We start from the raw sequence: 17,471 nt of genomic DNA, 5'->3' as shown, positions 1-17,471 counted from the left end.
ATAGAAAGAGATATATAGAGAGTGACAAAGAGAGAATGAGATAGAGAGAGAGGCAAAGAGAGAGAGAGACAGAGAGGCAAAGAGACAGAGATATAGAGAGGCAAAGAGAGAAAGAGATATATAGAGAGAGGCAAAGAGAGAGAGAGAGAGAGAGAGAGATAGAGAGGCAAAGAGAGAGAGAGATAGAGATAGAGAGGCAAAGAGAGAGAGAGATAGAGAGGCAAAGATAGAAAGAGATATATAGAGAGTGACAAAGAGAGAATGAGATAGAGAGAGAGGCAAAGAGAGAGAGAGACAGAGAGGCAAAGAGACAGAGATATAGAGAGGCAAAGAGAGAAAGAGATATATAGAGAGAGGCAAAGAGAGAGAGAGAGAGAGAGAGATAGAGAGGCAAAGAGACAGAGATATAGAGAGGCAAAGAGAGAAAGAGATATATAGAGAGAGGCAAAGGGAGAGAAATAGAGGCAAAGAGAGAAAGAGATAGAGAGAGACAAAGAGAGAGAGATAGAGAGAGGAAAAGAGCGAGAGAGATAGATAGAGAGAGGCAAAGAGAGAGATAGATTGAGAGGCAAAGAGAGAGAGACAGAAATAGAGAGTGACAAAGCAAAATGGAGAGAGACAGAGTGAGGCAGAGAGAAAGAGAGGGGCAGAGATGGAGAGACAATGAAGAGACAGCAACACAAAGACTGACAGTGAGAGACAGAGAAAGAGGGAGAGACAGAGACAAGGGATAAAAGATTGGAAAGTGAGAGGGTGGAAGAGAGATACAGGGACAGAGAGACATATGCAGCAAGAGAGAGAGAGAGAGAAGAGGTCAAAGATAGGAGAAGTGAGAGTCAAAGGGAAACAGAGGGAAAGAGGATGAGATAGAGAGAAAGAAAAAGACAGGGACAGAGAGAGAAGGGATAAAAGATTGGAAAGTGAGAGGCAGAAGGAGAGGTGGAGGGACAGAGACATATACAGCGAGACAGAGAAGCTTGGATAAGTGAGAGGCAGAGAGAGTCAAAGGGAAAGAGGGAGAGAGAGCCTGAGAGAGAGAGAGAGAGACAGGGTGAGATAGAGAAAAAGAGAGGGAGACAGAGGAAGAGGGATAAAAAAGGGATAAAATATTGGAAAGTGAGAGGCAGAAAGAGATAGAGATGGAGAAAGGAGAGAGAAAAAGACAAAGAGACAGAGAGAGAAAAAGAGAGAGTGGGGGAAGAGAGAGAGAGGCAGAGGCAGAGGGACAAAGAGAGGCAGAGAGAGAGAGACAGGCAGAGAGAGAGAGAGACAAAGAGAGAAAGAGACAAAGAGCAAGACAGAAGAGAGATAGAGAGAAAGAGACAGAGAGAGAGAGATAAAGAAAGAGAGAGGCAAAGAGAAAGAGACAAAGAGACAGAGAGAGACAAAGAGAGAAAGAGAGAAAAAGAGAAAGGGGAATGAGAGAGAGACAGATAGAGGAAAGAGAGAGAGAGAGAAGGAGACAGAGAGAGAAAAAGAGAGAGGGGGAAAGAGAGAGAGAGAGACAGGGGCAGAGACAAAGAGAGACAAAGAGAGAGAGAGGCAAAGAGTGAGATAGAAAAGAGATAGAGAGAGAGATAAGGAAAGAGAGAGATGGAGAGAAAGAGACACAGAGAGAGATAAAGAAAAAGAGAGACAGACAGACAGAAAGACACAGAGAGAGAGAGAGAAAGGCAGAGAGACAGAGAAACAGAGAGAGATAAAGAAAGAGAGAGACAGACAGACAGAAAGAAAAAGAGAGAGAGAGAAAGGCAGAGAGACAGAGAAACAGAGAGAGAAACAGACAGAGAGAAATAAAGAAAGAGAGAGACAGGTAGACAGAGAGAGAGGGAGAGAAAGGCAGAGAGACAGAGAAAAAGAGAGAGAGGAACAGACAGAGAGAGAGAGAGAGAGAGAGCGAGACAACATTTGGGGATGGGGTGGTTGCATGAGGTATAGACACCTGTACAGGTATGACACAGACAGAGAGGCAGAGAAATGAGACAACTTGTGTTTAGATGGCGCCTTTACTGTCATTAAAAAGCTCTAGTGCAGGAGGGTTGGAGAGAGGCAGAGAAGTTTCATGGCTAATATCGGTGGGGTGGGTTGGTGAAGAGTTGGATATTGTGGGGGGGATTGGAACAGCAGTGTTATCGGGCTGACAGATAGTGGGGTCAGCGGAGGTGGTAGAAGCAGGGGGGGAGAAAGAGCACCCAGGGATTGGAGGACGAGGAAGAGAATATGGAAATTGGGGTTTTGCTGAGAACCTAGAGCCAGTGTAGGTCAGTGGGCACAGCAGGGAAGGTTCGGGAGGGGGTCAGTGGGAGTGTGGTGGGTGTGAGCAGGTAACAGGACATGCAAGCGATGTAGGGAAGCGGGAGCGCTGGGATGCACCGGAGGGTAGGCTGATGGAGATGGTACACCCACAGTGCTGTTAGGGAGGGAGTTCCAGGATTTTGTCCCTGTGGTGTGTGTACACCCACGGTGCTGTTAGGGAGGGAGTTCCAGGATTTTGTCCGTGTGGCGTAGATACACCCACAGTGCTGTTAGGGAGGGAGTTCCAGGATTTTGACCCAGCGACAGTGAAGGAACGGCTGATATATTTCCAAGTCAGGACGGTGAGTGACTTGGAGGGGAACTTCCAGGTGGTGGTGTTCCAATCTGTCTGCTGCCCTTGACCTTCTAGATGGTAGTGGTCGTGGTTTTGGACGGTGCTGTCGAAGGGAACTTGGTGAGATGCTGCAGTGCATCTTGTAGATGGTGCACACGCTGCTGCTACTGTGTGTCGGTGGTGGAGGGAGTGAATGTCGGAGTCGTGAATCTGTGAGGATCATTATGTCGGGTTGGTGTCTGGCCAGTCTGCGAGACAGGTCTCCCAATTTCGGCAGCAGCCCCCAGGTGGTAGTGAGGAGGACTTTGCAGTGTCGACAGGGCTGAAATTGCCGTTATCGTTTCCCGTGCCTAGGTCAATGCCGGGTGGTCTGTCCGGTTTTATTCCATCTTGATCCTTTCATCACCATGTCTGCGGGGGTGGGGGTGGGGGGGGTCAGCTAAGACTCAACCACTGGTTCCGGGGAGAAGGCGGGAGAATGGGGCTGAGAAACTTGTCAGCCATGATTGAATGGAGGAGCAGACTCGATGGGCCGAATGGCCTCATTTCTGCTCCTATGTCCTATGGGTCTTATGTGTGGGTGTGGAGCCCCATGTAGGCCAGACCAAGGGGAGGACGGTAGATTTCCTTCTCTTAGAGGGCATTAGTGGACCCGGTGGGTATGTACAACAATAGCCGAGGTTGAGGAGCGGGGTTAACAATCCACCTGGGTGTAGACAATGGTGCAGAGACAGAATTGGAGAGAGAGGCAGAGAGAGAGAGAGTCACCACTATATCGAGTGGTAACAGAGAGAGAGAGAGAGAGAGAGAGAGAGAGAGGAATAAAGAGGGAGGGAGGAGGGAGAGAGGGATTCAGAGAGAGCAATGAAGTGGAGAAATAAAAGTCAGACACCAGGAGACAGAAGCGGGTCTCCGAGACTAGCTCAGAGAAAGAGAGAGCGGAGGAAGTGTGGTGGGGCTGGGGAGGGGGGCAGAGGTAGGGCTACAGAGCGGTCAGGAGAGAGAGGAAGAGATAGAAGACTTGAGAGAGGAAGAGAGAGAGAGAGAGTGAGGAAGAGATAGAAGAGTTGAGAGAGGAAGCGGGAGAGAGAGAGAGAAAGGGATTGAAGAATTGAGAAGGGAAGAGAGAGAGAGGAAGAGATAGAAGAATTGAGAGAGGAAGAGAGAGAGAGAGAGAGAGAGGAGTGAAAAACAGAGAGAGAGAGGCAGAGGAAGGGTGGGGGTGGGAGAAAGGTAGAAATACAGAGTGGTCAGGTGAGTGAGGAAGAGATAGAAGAATTGAGAAGGGAAGAGAGAGAGATGAAGGGATAGAAGAATTGAGAAAGGAAGAGAGAAAGAGGAAGGGATAGAAGAATTGAGAGAGGAAGAGAGAGAGAGAGAGGAAGGGATAGAAGAATTGAGAAGGGAAGAGAGAGAGATGAAGGGATAGAAGAATTGACAAGGGAAGAGAGAGAGAGAGGAAGGGATAGAAGAATTGAGAAGGGAAGAGAGGAGAGTGAGGAAGGGTTAGAAGAATTGAGAGAGGAAGAGAGACAGAGGAAGAGACAGAAGAATTGAGAAGGGAAGAGAGAGAGAGAGGAAGAGATAGAAGAATTGAGAAGGGAAGAGAGAGAGAGAGAGGAAGTGATAGAAGAATTGAGAGAGGAAAAGAGAGAGAGAGAGGAAGGGATAGAAGAATTGAGAAGGGAAGAGAGGAGAGTGAGGAAGGGTTAGAAAAATTGAGAGAGGAAGAGAGAGAGAGGAAGAGACAGAAGAATTGAGAAGGGAAGAGAGAGAGAGAGGAAGAGATAGAAGAATTGAGAAGGGAAGAGAGAGAGAGGAAGGGATAGAAGAATTGAGAGAGGAAAAGAGAGAGAGAGAGGAAGAGAAAGACAAATTGAGAGAGGAAGAGAGAGAGAGAGAGTGAGGAAGAGATAGAAGAGTTGAGAGAGGAAGCGGGAGAGAGAGAGAGAAAGGGATTGAAGAATTGAGAAGGGAAGATAGAGAGAGGAAGAGAGAAGAATTGAGAGAGGAAGAGAGAGAGAGAGAGAGGAGTGAAAAACAGAGAGAGAGAGGCAGAGGAAGGGTGGGGGTGGGAGAAAGGTAGAAATACAGAGCGGTCAGGTGAGTGAGGAAGAGATAGAAGAATTGAGAAGGGAAGAGAGAGAGAGAGAGGAAGGGATAGAAGAATTGAGAAGGGAAGAGAGAAAGAGGAAGGGATAGAAGAATTGAGAGAGGAAGAGAGAGAGAGAGAGGAAGGGATAGAAGAATTGAGAAGGGAAGAGAGAGAGGGGAAGGGATAGAAGAATTGAGAAGGGAAGAGAGAGAGAGGAAGGGATAGAAGAATTAAGAAGGGAAGAGAGAGAGGAAGGGATAGAAGAATTGAGAAGGGAAGAGAGGAGAGTGAGGAAGGGTTAGAAGAATTGAGAGAGGAAGAGAGAGAGAAGAAGAGACAGAAGAATTGAGAAGGGAAGAGAGAGAGAGGAAGAGATAGAAGAATTGAGAAGGGAAGAGAGAGAGAGGAAGAGATAGAAGAATTGAGAAGGGAAGAGAGAGAGAGGAAGGGATAGAAGAATTGAGAGAGGAAAAGAGAGAGAGAGAGGAAGAGAAAGACAAATTGAGAGAGGAAGAGAGAGAGAGAGAGGAAGGGATAGACGAATTGAGAAGGGAAGCGAGAGAGAGAGAGAGGAAGAGATAGAAGAATTGAGAAGGGAAGCGAGAGAGAGAGAGAGGAAGAGATAGAAGAATTGATAAGGGAAGTGAGAGAGAGAGAGAGAGGAAGAGATAGAAGAATTGAGAAGGGAAGCGAGAGAGAGAGAGAGGAAGAGATAGAAGAATTGAGAAGGGAAGCGAGAGGGAGAGAGAGAGAGAGATAAAAGAATTGAGAAGGGAAGCGAGAGAGAGAGAGAGGAAGAGATAGAAGAATTGAGAAGGGAAGCGAGAGAGAGAGAGAGAGGAAGAGATAGAAGAATTGAGAAGGGAAGCGAGAGAGAGAGAGAGAGAGGAAGAGATAGAAGAATTGAGAAGGGAAGCGAGAGGGAGAGAGAGAGAGGAGTGAAAAACAGAGAGAGAGAGAGGCAGAGGAAGAGGGACACAGGCATGGAGGGGGAGGTGAAGGATAGACGGGGTGGGGTTGGGGTGGGGGGGGGGGTGGGGGGTGGGGGAGGTGGGGAGAAGAGGAGGAAAAATGGAAGAGAGTCAGAGCCAACGAAATGTCGATGTACCAGAAAGAAAGCTGCTGAGCTGGTGAGAGTGGCTCACTGGACTTGACACACTCAGGCCAGGGTCAAACCCTGCAGCAGACTGGGCAGTACCCCCTGCTCCCTCAGTCTGTACCCCCAGCAGTGTCCAGCAGTGGCCCAACCATCACCCCTTGGGCATGGACCTTCTGTCTGTTCAGCACTCGTGGCCACGGTGGGGGGCGGTGGGGAGGGGGGAGGGGTGGGGTGGGGGGGTGCAGCTCGGCTGACCCTTCGCCCGCGCCTCTTCACCTCTGTGCCCACGGCCACCAGGTCCCAGAGATGGCAAGGTCCCCTGGAGCAGGTACCCCCACCCCCCCACCCACCTCCCCCCCACTCAGCGCTGGAAGCAGTGGCTGGCGTCCAGTTGGTCAGCACTGGTTTTGGAAGGGGTGGGGGGTGGGGGGAAGTGGGGGGGGGGGTGGTGGGGTGGGTGGTGTGGGGGAAGGGGGCCAGTGGGCACCGAGTCCATGGGCACCGAGGGATGTGGCAGCCCACCCAACCAGGAGCAACCAATGAACAGACAGAACTCCGAATGCCCAACCGACATTGACCAATCGCAAGCGGACTGGGAGGAAGAGACCAGCACCTGTCTCCAATCGTGTGTCAATATTCCCTTCCCCCCCACCCCCCACCCCCCGTCTCTGTGTCCCCTTTCCCCCATCTCCGTGTTCCCTACCCCCATCTCCGTGTTCCCTACCCCCCTCTCCGTGTTCCCTACCCCCCTCTCCGTGTTCCCTACCCCCCTCTCCGTGTTCCCTACCCCCCTCTCCATGTTCCCTTCCCCCCTCCCATCCGTATTCCATTTCCCCCCCTCCGTGTCCCCTTCCCCCCTCTCCGTGTTCCCTTTCCCCCCCTCTCCGTGTTCCCTACCCCCCTCTCCGTGTTCCCTACCCCCCTCTCCGTGTTCCCTACCCCCCCTCTCCATGTTCCCTTTCCCCCTCTCTGTGTTCCCTTTCCCCCTCTCCGTGTTCCCTTTCCCCCTCTCCATGTTCCCTTTCCCCCTCTCCGTGTTCCCTTTCCCCCCTCTCCGTGTTCCCTTCCCCCCCCTGTATTCCCTTTCTCCCTCTCCATGTTTCCTTTCCCCCTTCTCCTTGTTCCCTTCCCCCCTCTTCATGTTCCCTTCCCCCCTCTCCGTATTCCCTTCCCCCCCCGTATTCCCTTTCTCCCTCTCCATGTTCCCTTTCCCCCCTCTCCGTATTCCCTTCCCCCCCCTGTATTCCCTTTCTCCCTCTCCATGTTCCCTTTCCCCCCTCTCCATGTTCCCTTTCCCCCCTCTCCGTGTTCCCTTTCCTCCCTCTCCATGTTCCCTTTCCCCCCTCTCCATCTTCCCTTTCCCCCCTCTCCGTGTTCCCTTTCCCCCCTCTCCATATTCCCTTTCCCCCTCTCCATGTTCCCATTCCCCCTCTCCATGTTCCCTTTCCCCCTCTCCGTGTTCCCTTTCCCCCTCTCCATGTTCCCTTTCCCCCCTCTCCGTGTTCCCTTTCCCCCTCTCCATGTTCCCTTTCCCCCCTCTCCGTGTTCCCTTTCCCCCCTCTCCGTGTTCCCTTCCCCCCCCTGTATTCCCTTTCCCCCTCTCCATGTTCCCTTTCCCCCCTCTCCGTGTTCCCTTTCCCCCCTCTCCGTGTTCCCTTCCCCCCCCTGTATTCCCTTTCCCCCTCTCCATGTTCCCTTTCCCCCTCTTCATGTTCCCTTTCCCCCCTCTCCGTATTCCCTTCCCCCCCCTGTATTCCCTTTCCCCCTCTCCGTGTTCCCTTTCCCCCCTCTCCGTGTTCCCTTTCCCCCCTCTCCATATTCCCTTTCCCCCTCTCCATATTCCCTTTCCCCCCTCTCCATATTCCCTTTCCCCCTCTCCATATTCCCTTTCCCCCTCTCCATGTTCCCTTTCCCCCTCTCCGTGTTCCCTTTCCCCCCTCTCCGTGTTCCCTTTCCCCCCTCTCCGTGTTCCCTTTCCCCCCTCTCCGTGTTCCCTTTCCCCCCTCTCCGTGTTCCCTTTCCCCCCTCTCCGTGTTCCCTTTCCCCCCTCTCCGTGTTCCCTTTCCCCCCTCTCCGTGTTCCCTTTCCCCCCTCTCCGTGTTCCCTTTCCCCCCTCTCCGTGTTCCCTTCCCCCCTCTTCGTGTTCCCTTTCCCCCCTCTCCGTGTTCCCTTTCCCCCCTCTCCATATTCCCTTTCCCTCCTCTCCATATTCCCTTTCCTCCCTCTTCATGTTCCCTTTCCCTCCTCTCCATGTTCCCTTTCCTCCCTCTTCATGTTCCCTTTCCTCCCTCTTCGTGTTCCCTTTCCCCCCTCTCCATATTCCCTTTCCCCCCTCTCCATATTCCCTTTCCCTCCTCTCCATATTCCCTTTCCCCCCTCTCCATATTCCCTTTCCCTCCTCTCCGTGTTCCCTTTCCCTCCTCTCCATATTCCCTTTCCCTCCTCTCCATGTTCCCTTTCCCCCCTCTCCATGTTCCCTTTCCCCCCTCTCCATATTCCCTTTCCCTCCTCTCCATGTTCCCTTTCCCTCCTCTCCGTGTTCCCTTTCCCCCCTCTCCATGTTCCCTTTCCCCCCTCTCCGTGTTCCCTTTCCCCCCTCTCCATGTTCCCTTCCCCCCCCTGTATTCCCTTTCCCCCCTCTCCATGTTCCCTTTCCCCCCTCTCCGTGTTCCCTTTCCCCCCTCTCCATATTCCCTTTCCCCCCTCTCCATATTCCCTTTCCCTCCTCTCCATATTCCCTTTCCCCCCTCTCCATATTCCCTTTCCCCCTCTCCGTGTTCCCTTTCCCCCTCTCCGTGTTCCCTTTCCCCCCTCTCCATATTCCCTTTCCCCCTCTCCGTGTTCCCTTTCCCCCTCTCCGTGTTCCCTTTCCCCCCTCTCCATATTCCCTTTCCCCCTCTCCGTGTTCCCTTTCCCCCTCTCCGTGTTCCCTTTCCCCCCTCTCCATATTCCCTTTCCCCCCTCTCCATATTCCCTTTCCCTCCTCTCCGTGTTCCCTTTCCCCCTCTCCATATTCCCTTTCCCCCCTCTCCGTGTTCCCTTTCCCCCCTCTTCATGTTCCCTTTCCCCCCTCTCCATGTTCCCTTTCCCCCCTCTCCGTGTTCCCTTTCCCCCCTCTCCGTGTTCCCTTTCCCCCCTCTCCGTGTTCCCTTTCCCCCCTCTCCATGTTCCCTTTCCCCCCTCTCCGTGTTCCCTTTCCCCCCTCTCCGTGTTCCCTTTCCCCCCTCTCCGTGTTCCCTTTCCCCCCTCTCCATATTCCCTTTCCCCCCTCTCCATGTTCCCTTTCCCCCCTCTTCGTGTTCCCTTTCCTCCCTCTTCGTGTTCCCTTTCCCCCCTCTCCATATTCCCTTTCCCCCCTCTCCGTGTTCCCTTTCCCCCCTCTCCATGTTCCCTTTCCCCCCTCTCCGTGTTCCCTTTCCCCCCTCTCCGTGTTCCCTTTCCCCCCTCTCCGTGTTCCCTTTCCCCCCTCTCCGTGTTCCCTTTCCCCCCTCTCCGTGTTCCCTTTCCCCCCTCTCCGTGTTCCCTTTCCCCCCTCTCCGTGTTCCCTTTCCCCCCTCTCCGTGTTCCCTTTCCCCCCTCTCCATGTTCCCTTTCCCCCCTCTCCGTGTTCCCTTTCCCCCCTCTCCGTGTTCCCTTTCCCCCCTCTCCGTGTTCCCTTTCCCCCCTCTCCGTGTTCCCTTTCCCCCCTCTCCGTGTTCCCTTTCCCCCCTCTCCGTGTTCCCTTTCCCCCCTCTCCGTGTTCCCTTTCCCCCTCTCCGAGTTCCCTTTCCCCCTCTCCGTGTTCCCTTTCCCCCCTCTCCGTGTTCCCTTTCCCCCCTCTCCGTGTTCCCTTTCCCCCCTCTCCGTGTTCCCTTTCCCCCCTCTCCGTGTTCCCTACCCCCCTCTCCGTGTTCCCTACCCCCCTCTCCGTGTTCCCTTTCCCCCCTCTCCGTGTTCCCTTTCCCCCCTCTCCGTGTTCCCTTTCCCCCCTCTCCGTGTTCCCTTTCCCCCTCTCCGAGTTCCCTTTCCCCCCTCTCCGTGTTCCCTTTCCCCCCTCTCCGTGTTCCCTTTCCCCCCTCTCCGTGTTCCCTTTCCCCCCTCTCCGTGTTCCCTTTCCCCCCTCTCCGTGTTCCCTTTCCCCCCTCTCCGTGTTCCCTTTCCCCCCTCTTCGTGTTCCCTTTCCCCCCTCTCCGTGTTCCCTTTCCCCCCTCTCCGTGTTCCCTTTCCCCCCTCTCCATATTCAGTCTCATTGCCCTACGCCGGGACAGAATTTGAGGGGTTTTTTTGGAGCACTATGCAGAAGCGTCAATCTCAATTTGAAGGTTTTGCCTGCGCACTTCCTCCCAGTCTACAGGAAATTATTGTCTCTCATCATTATCAAAATAAAAAAGAGAAATGGTTTTACTTTGTATAAAATTAACCCGCTGCCAGAAGACAGCTCAGAGGATTATTCCAGCACAGGATTGAATTCACAGGTCATACAAAACAGTAACAGCATGGTTATCAGACAGAGCAGTTACAGAGTGTCTTTTACAAAACAAAGAAGCATCACATCACAGCGAGGAGACTCACTTCATCAAAATATCCATGACAGATACACGGTGCCGTGTCACAGGGAGCAGGTAGGCAGTCACATCACCACAGTGTATATATCAGACAGAACCAAGACATAAGCAGGAGGGAGCAGGTACATAGTGTCATGTCAGACAGAGCAGATACACAGAGTCATATCAGACAGAGCAGATACACAGTGTCATATCAGACAGGGTGGAGACACAGTGTCATATCAGACAGGGTAGATACAAAGTGTCATCAGACAGAGCAGATACACAGTGTCATATCAGACAGAGCAGATACACAGTGTCATATCGGACAGAACAGATACACAGTGTCATCAGACAGAGCAGATACACAGTGTCATATCAGACAGGGTGGAGACACAGTGTCATATCAGACAGGGTAGATACACAGTGTCATCAGACAGAGCAGATACACAGTGTCATATCAGACAGAGCAGATACACAGTGTCATATCAGACAGAACAGATACACAGTGTCATCAGACAGAGCAGATACACTGTCATATCAGACAGAGCAGATACACAGTGTCATCAGACAGAGCAGATACACAGTGTCATATCAGACAGAGCAGATACACAGTGTCATATCAGACAAGGTGGATACACAGTGTCATATCAGATAGAGCAGATACACAGTATCATATCAGACAGGGTAGATACATAGTGTTATATCACACAGAGGAGTGCACAATGTTATATCACAAAGAGCAGATACACCGGGTCATATCAGACAGAGTGGATACACAGTATCATATCAGACAGGGTAGATACATAGTGTTATATCACACAGAGGAGGTGTACAATGTTATATCACACAGAGCAGATACACCATGCCACAACACACAGAGTAAGTACATATTGGCCTATACTTAGTGCAGCTAAAATACCCAGTGTCAAATACACAACTCAGGTGACATTTAAGACATTAGATGCAGGGATCAATTACAAAGAGAGGAGGGTCATAACACAGATACTGGGATCTATGGGACAGAGTGAGTGGGTGATCTATAACACAGAGATTGGGATCTATGGGACACAGTGAGTGGGTGATCTATAACACAGAGACTGGGATCTATGAGACACAGTGAGCGGGTGATCTATAACACAGACACTGGGATCTACGGGACACAGTGAGTGGGTGATCTATAACACAGACACTGGGATCTATGGAACACAGTGAGTGGGTGATCTATAACACAGAGATTGGGATCTATGAGACACAGTGAGTGGGTGATCTATAACACAGACACTGGATCTATGGGACACAGTGAGTGGGTGATCTATAAAACACAGATTGGGATCTATGAGACACAGTGAGTGGGTGATCTATAACACAGACACTGGATCTATGGGACACAGTGAGTGGGTGATCTATAACACAGAGACTGGGATCTATGGGACACAGTGAGTGGGTGATCTATAAAACACAGATTGGGATCTATGAGACACAGTGAGTGGGTGATCTATAACACAGACACTGGGATCTATGGGACAGAGTGAGTGGGTGATCTATAACACAGACACTGGGATCTATGGGACACAGTGAGTGGGTGATCTATAACACAGAGACTGAGATCCATGGGACACAGTGAGTGGGTGATCTATAACACAGAGACTGGGATCTATGGGACACAGTGAGTGGGTGATCTATAACACAGAGACTGGGATCTATGGGACACAGTGAGTGGGTGATCTATAACACAGAGACTGGGATCTATGGGACACAGTGAGTGGGTGATCTATAACACAGAGACTGGGATCTATGGGACACAGTGAATGGGTGATCTATTACACAGAGACTGGGATCTATGGGACACAGTGAACGGGTGATCTATAACACAGACACTGGGATCTATGAGACACAGTGAGTGGGTGATCTATAACATAGAGACTGGGATCTATGAGACACAGTGAGTGGGTGATCTATAACACAGACTGGGATCTATGAGACGCATTGAGTGGGTGATCTATAACACAGAGACTGGGATCTATGAGACAGAGTGAGTGGGTGATCTATAACACAGAGACTGGGATCTATGAGACGCGGTGAGTGGGTGATCTTTAACACAGAGACTGGGATCTATGGGACACAGTGAGTGGGTGATCTATAACACAGAGACTGGGATCTATGGGACACAGTGAGTGGGTGATCTATAACACAGAGACTGGGATCCATGGGACACAGTGAGTGGGTGATCTATAACACAGAGACTGGGATCTATGAGACGCATTGAGTGGGTGATCTATAACACTGAGACTGGGATCTATGAGATGCAGTGAGTGGGTGATCTTTAACATAGAGACTGGGATCTATGAGACAGAGTGAGTGGGTGATCTTTAACACAGAGACTGGGATCTATGGGACAGAGTGAGTGGGTGATCTATAACACAGAGATTGGGATCTATGGGACACAGTGAGTGGGTGATCTATAACACAGAGACTGGGATCTATGGGACAGAGTGAGTGGGTGATCTATAACACAGAGATTGGGATCTATGGGACACAGTGAGTGGGTGATCTATAACACAGAGACTGGGATCTATGGGACAGAGTGAGTGGGTGATCTATAACACAGAGACTGGGATCTATGAGACACAGTGAGTGGGTGATCTTTAACACAGAGACTGGGATCTATGGGACAGAGTGAGTGGGTGATCTATAACACAGAGATTGGGATCTATGGGACACAGTGAGTGGGTGATCTATAACACAGAGACTGGGATCTATGGGATGCAGTGAGTGGGTGATCTTTAACATAGAGACTGGGATCTATGAGACAGAGTGAGTGGGTGATCTTTAACACAGAGACTGGGATCTATGGGACAGAGTGAGTGGGTGATCTATAACACAGAGATTGGGATCTATGGGACACAGTGAGTGGGTGATCTATAACACAGAGACTGGGATCTATGGGACAGAGTGAGTGGGTGATCTATAACACAGAGATTGGGATCTATGGGACACAGTGAGTGGGTGATCTATAACACAGAGACTGGGATCTATGGGACAGAGTGAGTGGGTGATCTATAACACAGAGACTGGGATCTATGAGACACAGTGAGTGGGTGATCTTTAACACAGAGACTGGGATCTATGGGACAGAGTGAGTGGGTGATCTATAACACAGAGATTGGGATCTATGGGACACAGTGAGTGGGTGATCTATAACACAGAGACTGGGATCTATGAGACACATTGAGCGGAGGATCTATAACAGCAATAAGGGGGATCTTTAAGTGAGAGGTTTGATCCAGCTCCCAGTGTCTGAGTGTTGGAATTATACTGCTGCCAGTATTCTCCTTGCTGCCCTGCTCACTTGGCACTCATATTCTCCTCTTTGCTCATTTGAGCATCAAACAGCGAAGTCCGCAGTGAAAGCGCATTCACAGTGCCCAATGTCAAGGCTCCCTTGACACCCAGGAAGAGAACTTCCAGTTGTCCGCTGGAGCTGGTGGCCGACGGGCAGGGAGGGAGAGCTTTCACTCCCAGTGCTGCAGTCTGAAGTTGCTCTGGTTGGGCTGCGATGACTATACAGGGGAAAAGCTGTTAGCACCTTCGATGTGAGAGCGAACTGACGGCAGCAGCTGGTGTCCACGGGATTGAGAGCAGGGCCGGCGTAAAGGAGAGGTCAGATTGCGGCTAGCCGTCAGTCTGACCGACAGGAGCAGGGGCCTCGGAGTTAGTGTCCTCAGTTACAGTGCAGATCGAGAGTCCAGCAGACTGGGAATAGAGGGGTCTCGCGATTCAGAGATTAGACACACTGGACAACCCAGGGCTTGGACTGGGATTGGACAGAGAGCGGACTCAATTGCGATAGGACAGAGAGCGGACTCAGGCTGCGATTAGACAGAGCAGACACAGGCTGTGATTGGACAGAGCAGACTCAGACAGTGATTGGACAGAGCAGACACAGACCGTGATTGGACAGAGCAGACACAGACCGTGATTGGACAGAGCAGACTCAGACAGTGATTGGACAGAGCAGACACAGACCGTGATTGGACAGAGCAGACTCAGACAGTGATTGGACAGAGCATGCAGGGACTATGAGTGGTCGGTGTGCAGACAGGCTGTGATTGGACAGAGCGCAGACACAGACAGCGATTGACAGAGCAGACACAGACAGCGATTGGACAGAGCGGACACAGACTGTGATTGGACAGAGCAGACACAGACAGTGATTGACAGAGCAGACACAGACAGCGATTGGACAGAGCGGACACAGACTGTGATTGGACAGAGCAGACACAGACAGTGATTGGACAGAGCAGACACAGACAGCAATTGGACAGAGCAGACACAGACAGTGATTGACAGAGAAGACACAGACAGTGATTGGACAGAGCGTACACAGACAGCAATTGGACAGAGCAGACACAGACAGTGATTGACAGAGAAGACACAGACAGCGATTGGACAGAGCAGACACAGACAGTGATTGACAGAGCAGACACTGTGTGGTTGGACAGAGCGGACACAGACAGTGATTGGACACAGCAGACACAGACAGCAATTGGACAGAGCATGCAGGGTCTATGAGTGGTCGGTGTGCAGACAGGCTGTGATTGGACAGAGCGCAGACACAGACAGTGATTGGACAGAGCAGACTCAGACAGTGATTGGACAGAGCATGCAGGGACTATGAGTGGTCGGTGTGCAGACAGGCTGTGATTGGACAGAGCGCAGACACAGACAGCGATTGACAGAGCAGACACAGAGAGCAATTGGACAGAGCGTACACAGACAGTGATTGGACAGAGCAGACACAGACAGTGATTGACAGAGCAGACACAGACAGCGATTGGACAGAGTGGACACAGACTGTGATTGGACAGAGCAGACACAGACAGTGATTGACAGAGCAGACACAGACAGCAATTGGACAGAGCAGACACAGACAGTGATTGACAGAGCAGACACAGACTGTGATTGGACAGAGCAGACACAGACAGTGATTGACAGAGCAGACACTGGCTGTGGTTGGACAGAGCGGACACAGACAGTGATTGGACAGAGCATGCAGGGACTATGAGTGGTCGGTGTACAGACAGGCTGTGGTTGGACAGAGCAGACTCAGACAGTGATTGGACAGAGCATGCAGGGACTATGAGTGGTCGGTGTGCAGACAGGCTGTGATTGGACAGAGCGCAGACAGACAGCGATTGACAGAGCAGACACAGAGAGCAATTGGACAGAGCATACACAGACAGTGATTGGACAGAGCAGAAACAGACAGTGATTGACAGAGCAGACACAGACAGCAATTGGACAGAGCAGACACAGACAGTGATTGACAGAGAAGACACAGACAGCGATTGGACAGAGCAGACACTGGCTGTGGTTGGACAGAGCGGACACAGACGGTGATTGGACACAGCAGACACAGACAACGATTGGACAGAGCGGACACAGACAGCAATTGGACAGAGCATGCAGGGTCTATGAGTGGATGGTGCGTAGACAGGCTGTGATTGGACAGAGCATAGACAGCTGTGATTGGACACAGCATAGGCAGGCTGTGATTGGACAGAGCGTAGGCATCCTGTGATTGGACAGAACGTAGGCAGGCTGTGATTGGACAGAGCGTAGGCATCCTGTGATTGGACAGAACGTAGGCAGGCTGTGATTGAACAGAGCGTAGACAGGTTGTGATTGGACAGAGCGTAGGCAGACAGTGATTGGACAGAGCAGACACAGACAGCGATTGGACAGAGCGGACACAGACTGTGATTGGACGGAGCATACAAAGACAGCGATTGGACAGAGCAGACACAGACAGTGATTGGACAGAGCGTAGACAGGCTGTGACTAGACAGAGCATAGACAGGCTGTGATTGGACAGAGCGTAGACAGGCTGTAATTGGACAGAGCATAGACAGGCTGTGATTGGACAGAGCGTAGACAAGCTGTGATTGGACACAGCGTAGGCAGGCTGTGATTGGACAGAACGTAGACAGGCTGTGATTGGACAGAGCGTAGACAGGCTGTGATTGGACAGAGCGTAGACAAGCTGTGATTGGACACAGCGTAGGCAGGCTGTGATTGGACAGAACGTAGACAGGCTGTGATTGGACAGAGCGTAGACAGGCTGTGATTGGACAGAGCGTAGACAAGCTGTGATTGGACACAGCGTAGGCAGGCTGTGATTGGACAGAACGTAGACAGGCTGTGATTGGACAGAACGTAGACAGGCTGTGATTGGACAGAGCGGTCACAGACGGCGATTGGACAGAGCGTAGACACAGGCTGAGGAGGGACAGGCCAAGCATACACACTGTCAATGGATGGACACTCACCGATGGTGGGGGAGGGATCGCTGACATTGTCCCATCCACTCCTCCGGCCTGTTCGATCAGGGCCTGCGACTGGGTGTAGAGCCGGAGACCTGCCTCCGACAGAGGCTGTCCTGGGAAGTCTGGGCCAGGGTGGGGCAGCGGAGGTGGATACTCTGCGGGTATCCGGGCATGAGGAGGGGGAGGTGGGTACTGGGCTGTGTACCCCTGAGGTAAGGCTTCAGCAGAGCTCCCCCCATCCTGGGCAGCCTAGAAGATAGAAAAAGAGTGTAAATAGAGAGAGGGAGAGAGAGAGAGAGAGAGAGAGAGAGATAGACAGACAGCGAGGAAAGATAGAGAGAGAGAGAGAGAGGCGGAGAGAAAGATATATAGAGAGAAAGACAGGCAGTGAGAGTTTGACAGAGAGAGAGAGAGACAGGGAGAGAGAGAGAGTACGAGAGAGAGAGAACGAGAGAGAACGACAGAGACAGAGAGAGAGATAACGAGAGAGAGTGACAGAGACAGAGAGAGAGTACGAGAGGGAGAGAGAATGAGAGAGAGCGACAGAGACAGAGAGAGAGTACAAGAGGGAGAGAGAGCGACAGAGACAGAGAGAGAGAGAGAACGAGAGAGAGTGACAGAGACAGAGAGAGAGTACGAGAGGGAGAGAGAATGAGAGAGAGCGACAGAGACAGAGAGAGAGTACAAGAGGGAGAGAGAGCGACAGAGACAGAGAGAGAGAGAGAATGAGAGAGAGTGACAGAGACAGAGAGTACGAGAGGGAGAGAGAATGAGAGAGAGCGACAGAGACAGAGAGAGAGTACAAGAGGGAGAGAGAGCGACAGAGACAGAGAGA

The 17,471-nt window shown here is 51.6% G+C and overlaps 1 protein-coding gene across 1 annotated transcript in view; it reads right to left on the bottom strand.

Annotated features, from left to right (window-relative positions):
• Positions 1–16,871, bottom strand: part of LOC121274975 (RNA binding protein fox-1 homolog 1-like) — a 63,159-nt gene extending 46,288 nt beyond the window's left edge. The window contains exon 1 of the mRNA XM_041182354.1: positions 16,640–16,871. Within this exon, the coding sequence (XP_041038288.1) occupies positions 16,640–16,666 (27 nt within the window). The 5' untranslated portion in view covers positions 16,667–16,871. The remainder of the gene's footprint in view (positions 1–16,639) is intronic.
• Between the last annotated feature and the right edge of the window lie 600 nt (positions 16,872–17,471).

The sequence above is a fragment of the Carcharodon carcharias genome, assembly GCF_017639515.1.
Source record: "Carcharodon carcharias isolate sCarCar2 chromosome 39 unlocalized genomic scaffold, sCarCar2.pri SUPER_39_unloc_4, whole genome shotgun sequence".
NCBI lineage: Eukaryota > Metazoa > Chordata > Chondrichthyes > Lamniformes > Lamnidae > Carcharodon > Carcharodon carcharias.
The sequence above is the reverse complement of the archived record's forward strand: the minus strand, read 5'-3'. Positions and strand labels throughout refer to the sequence as shown.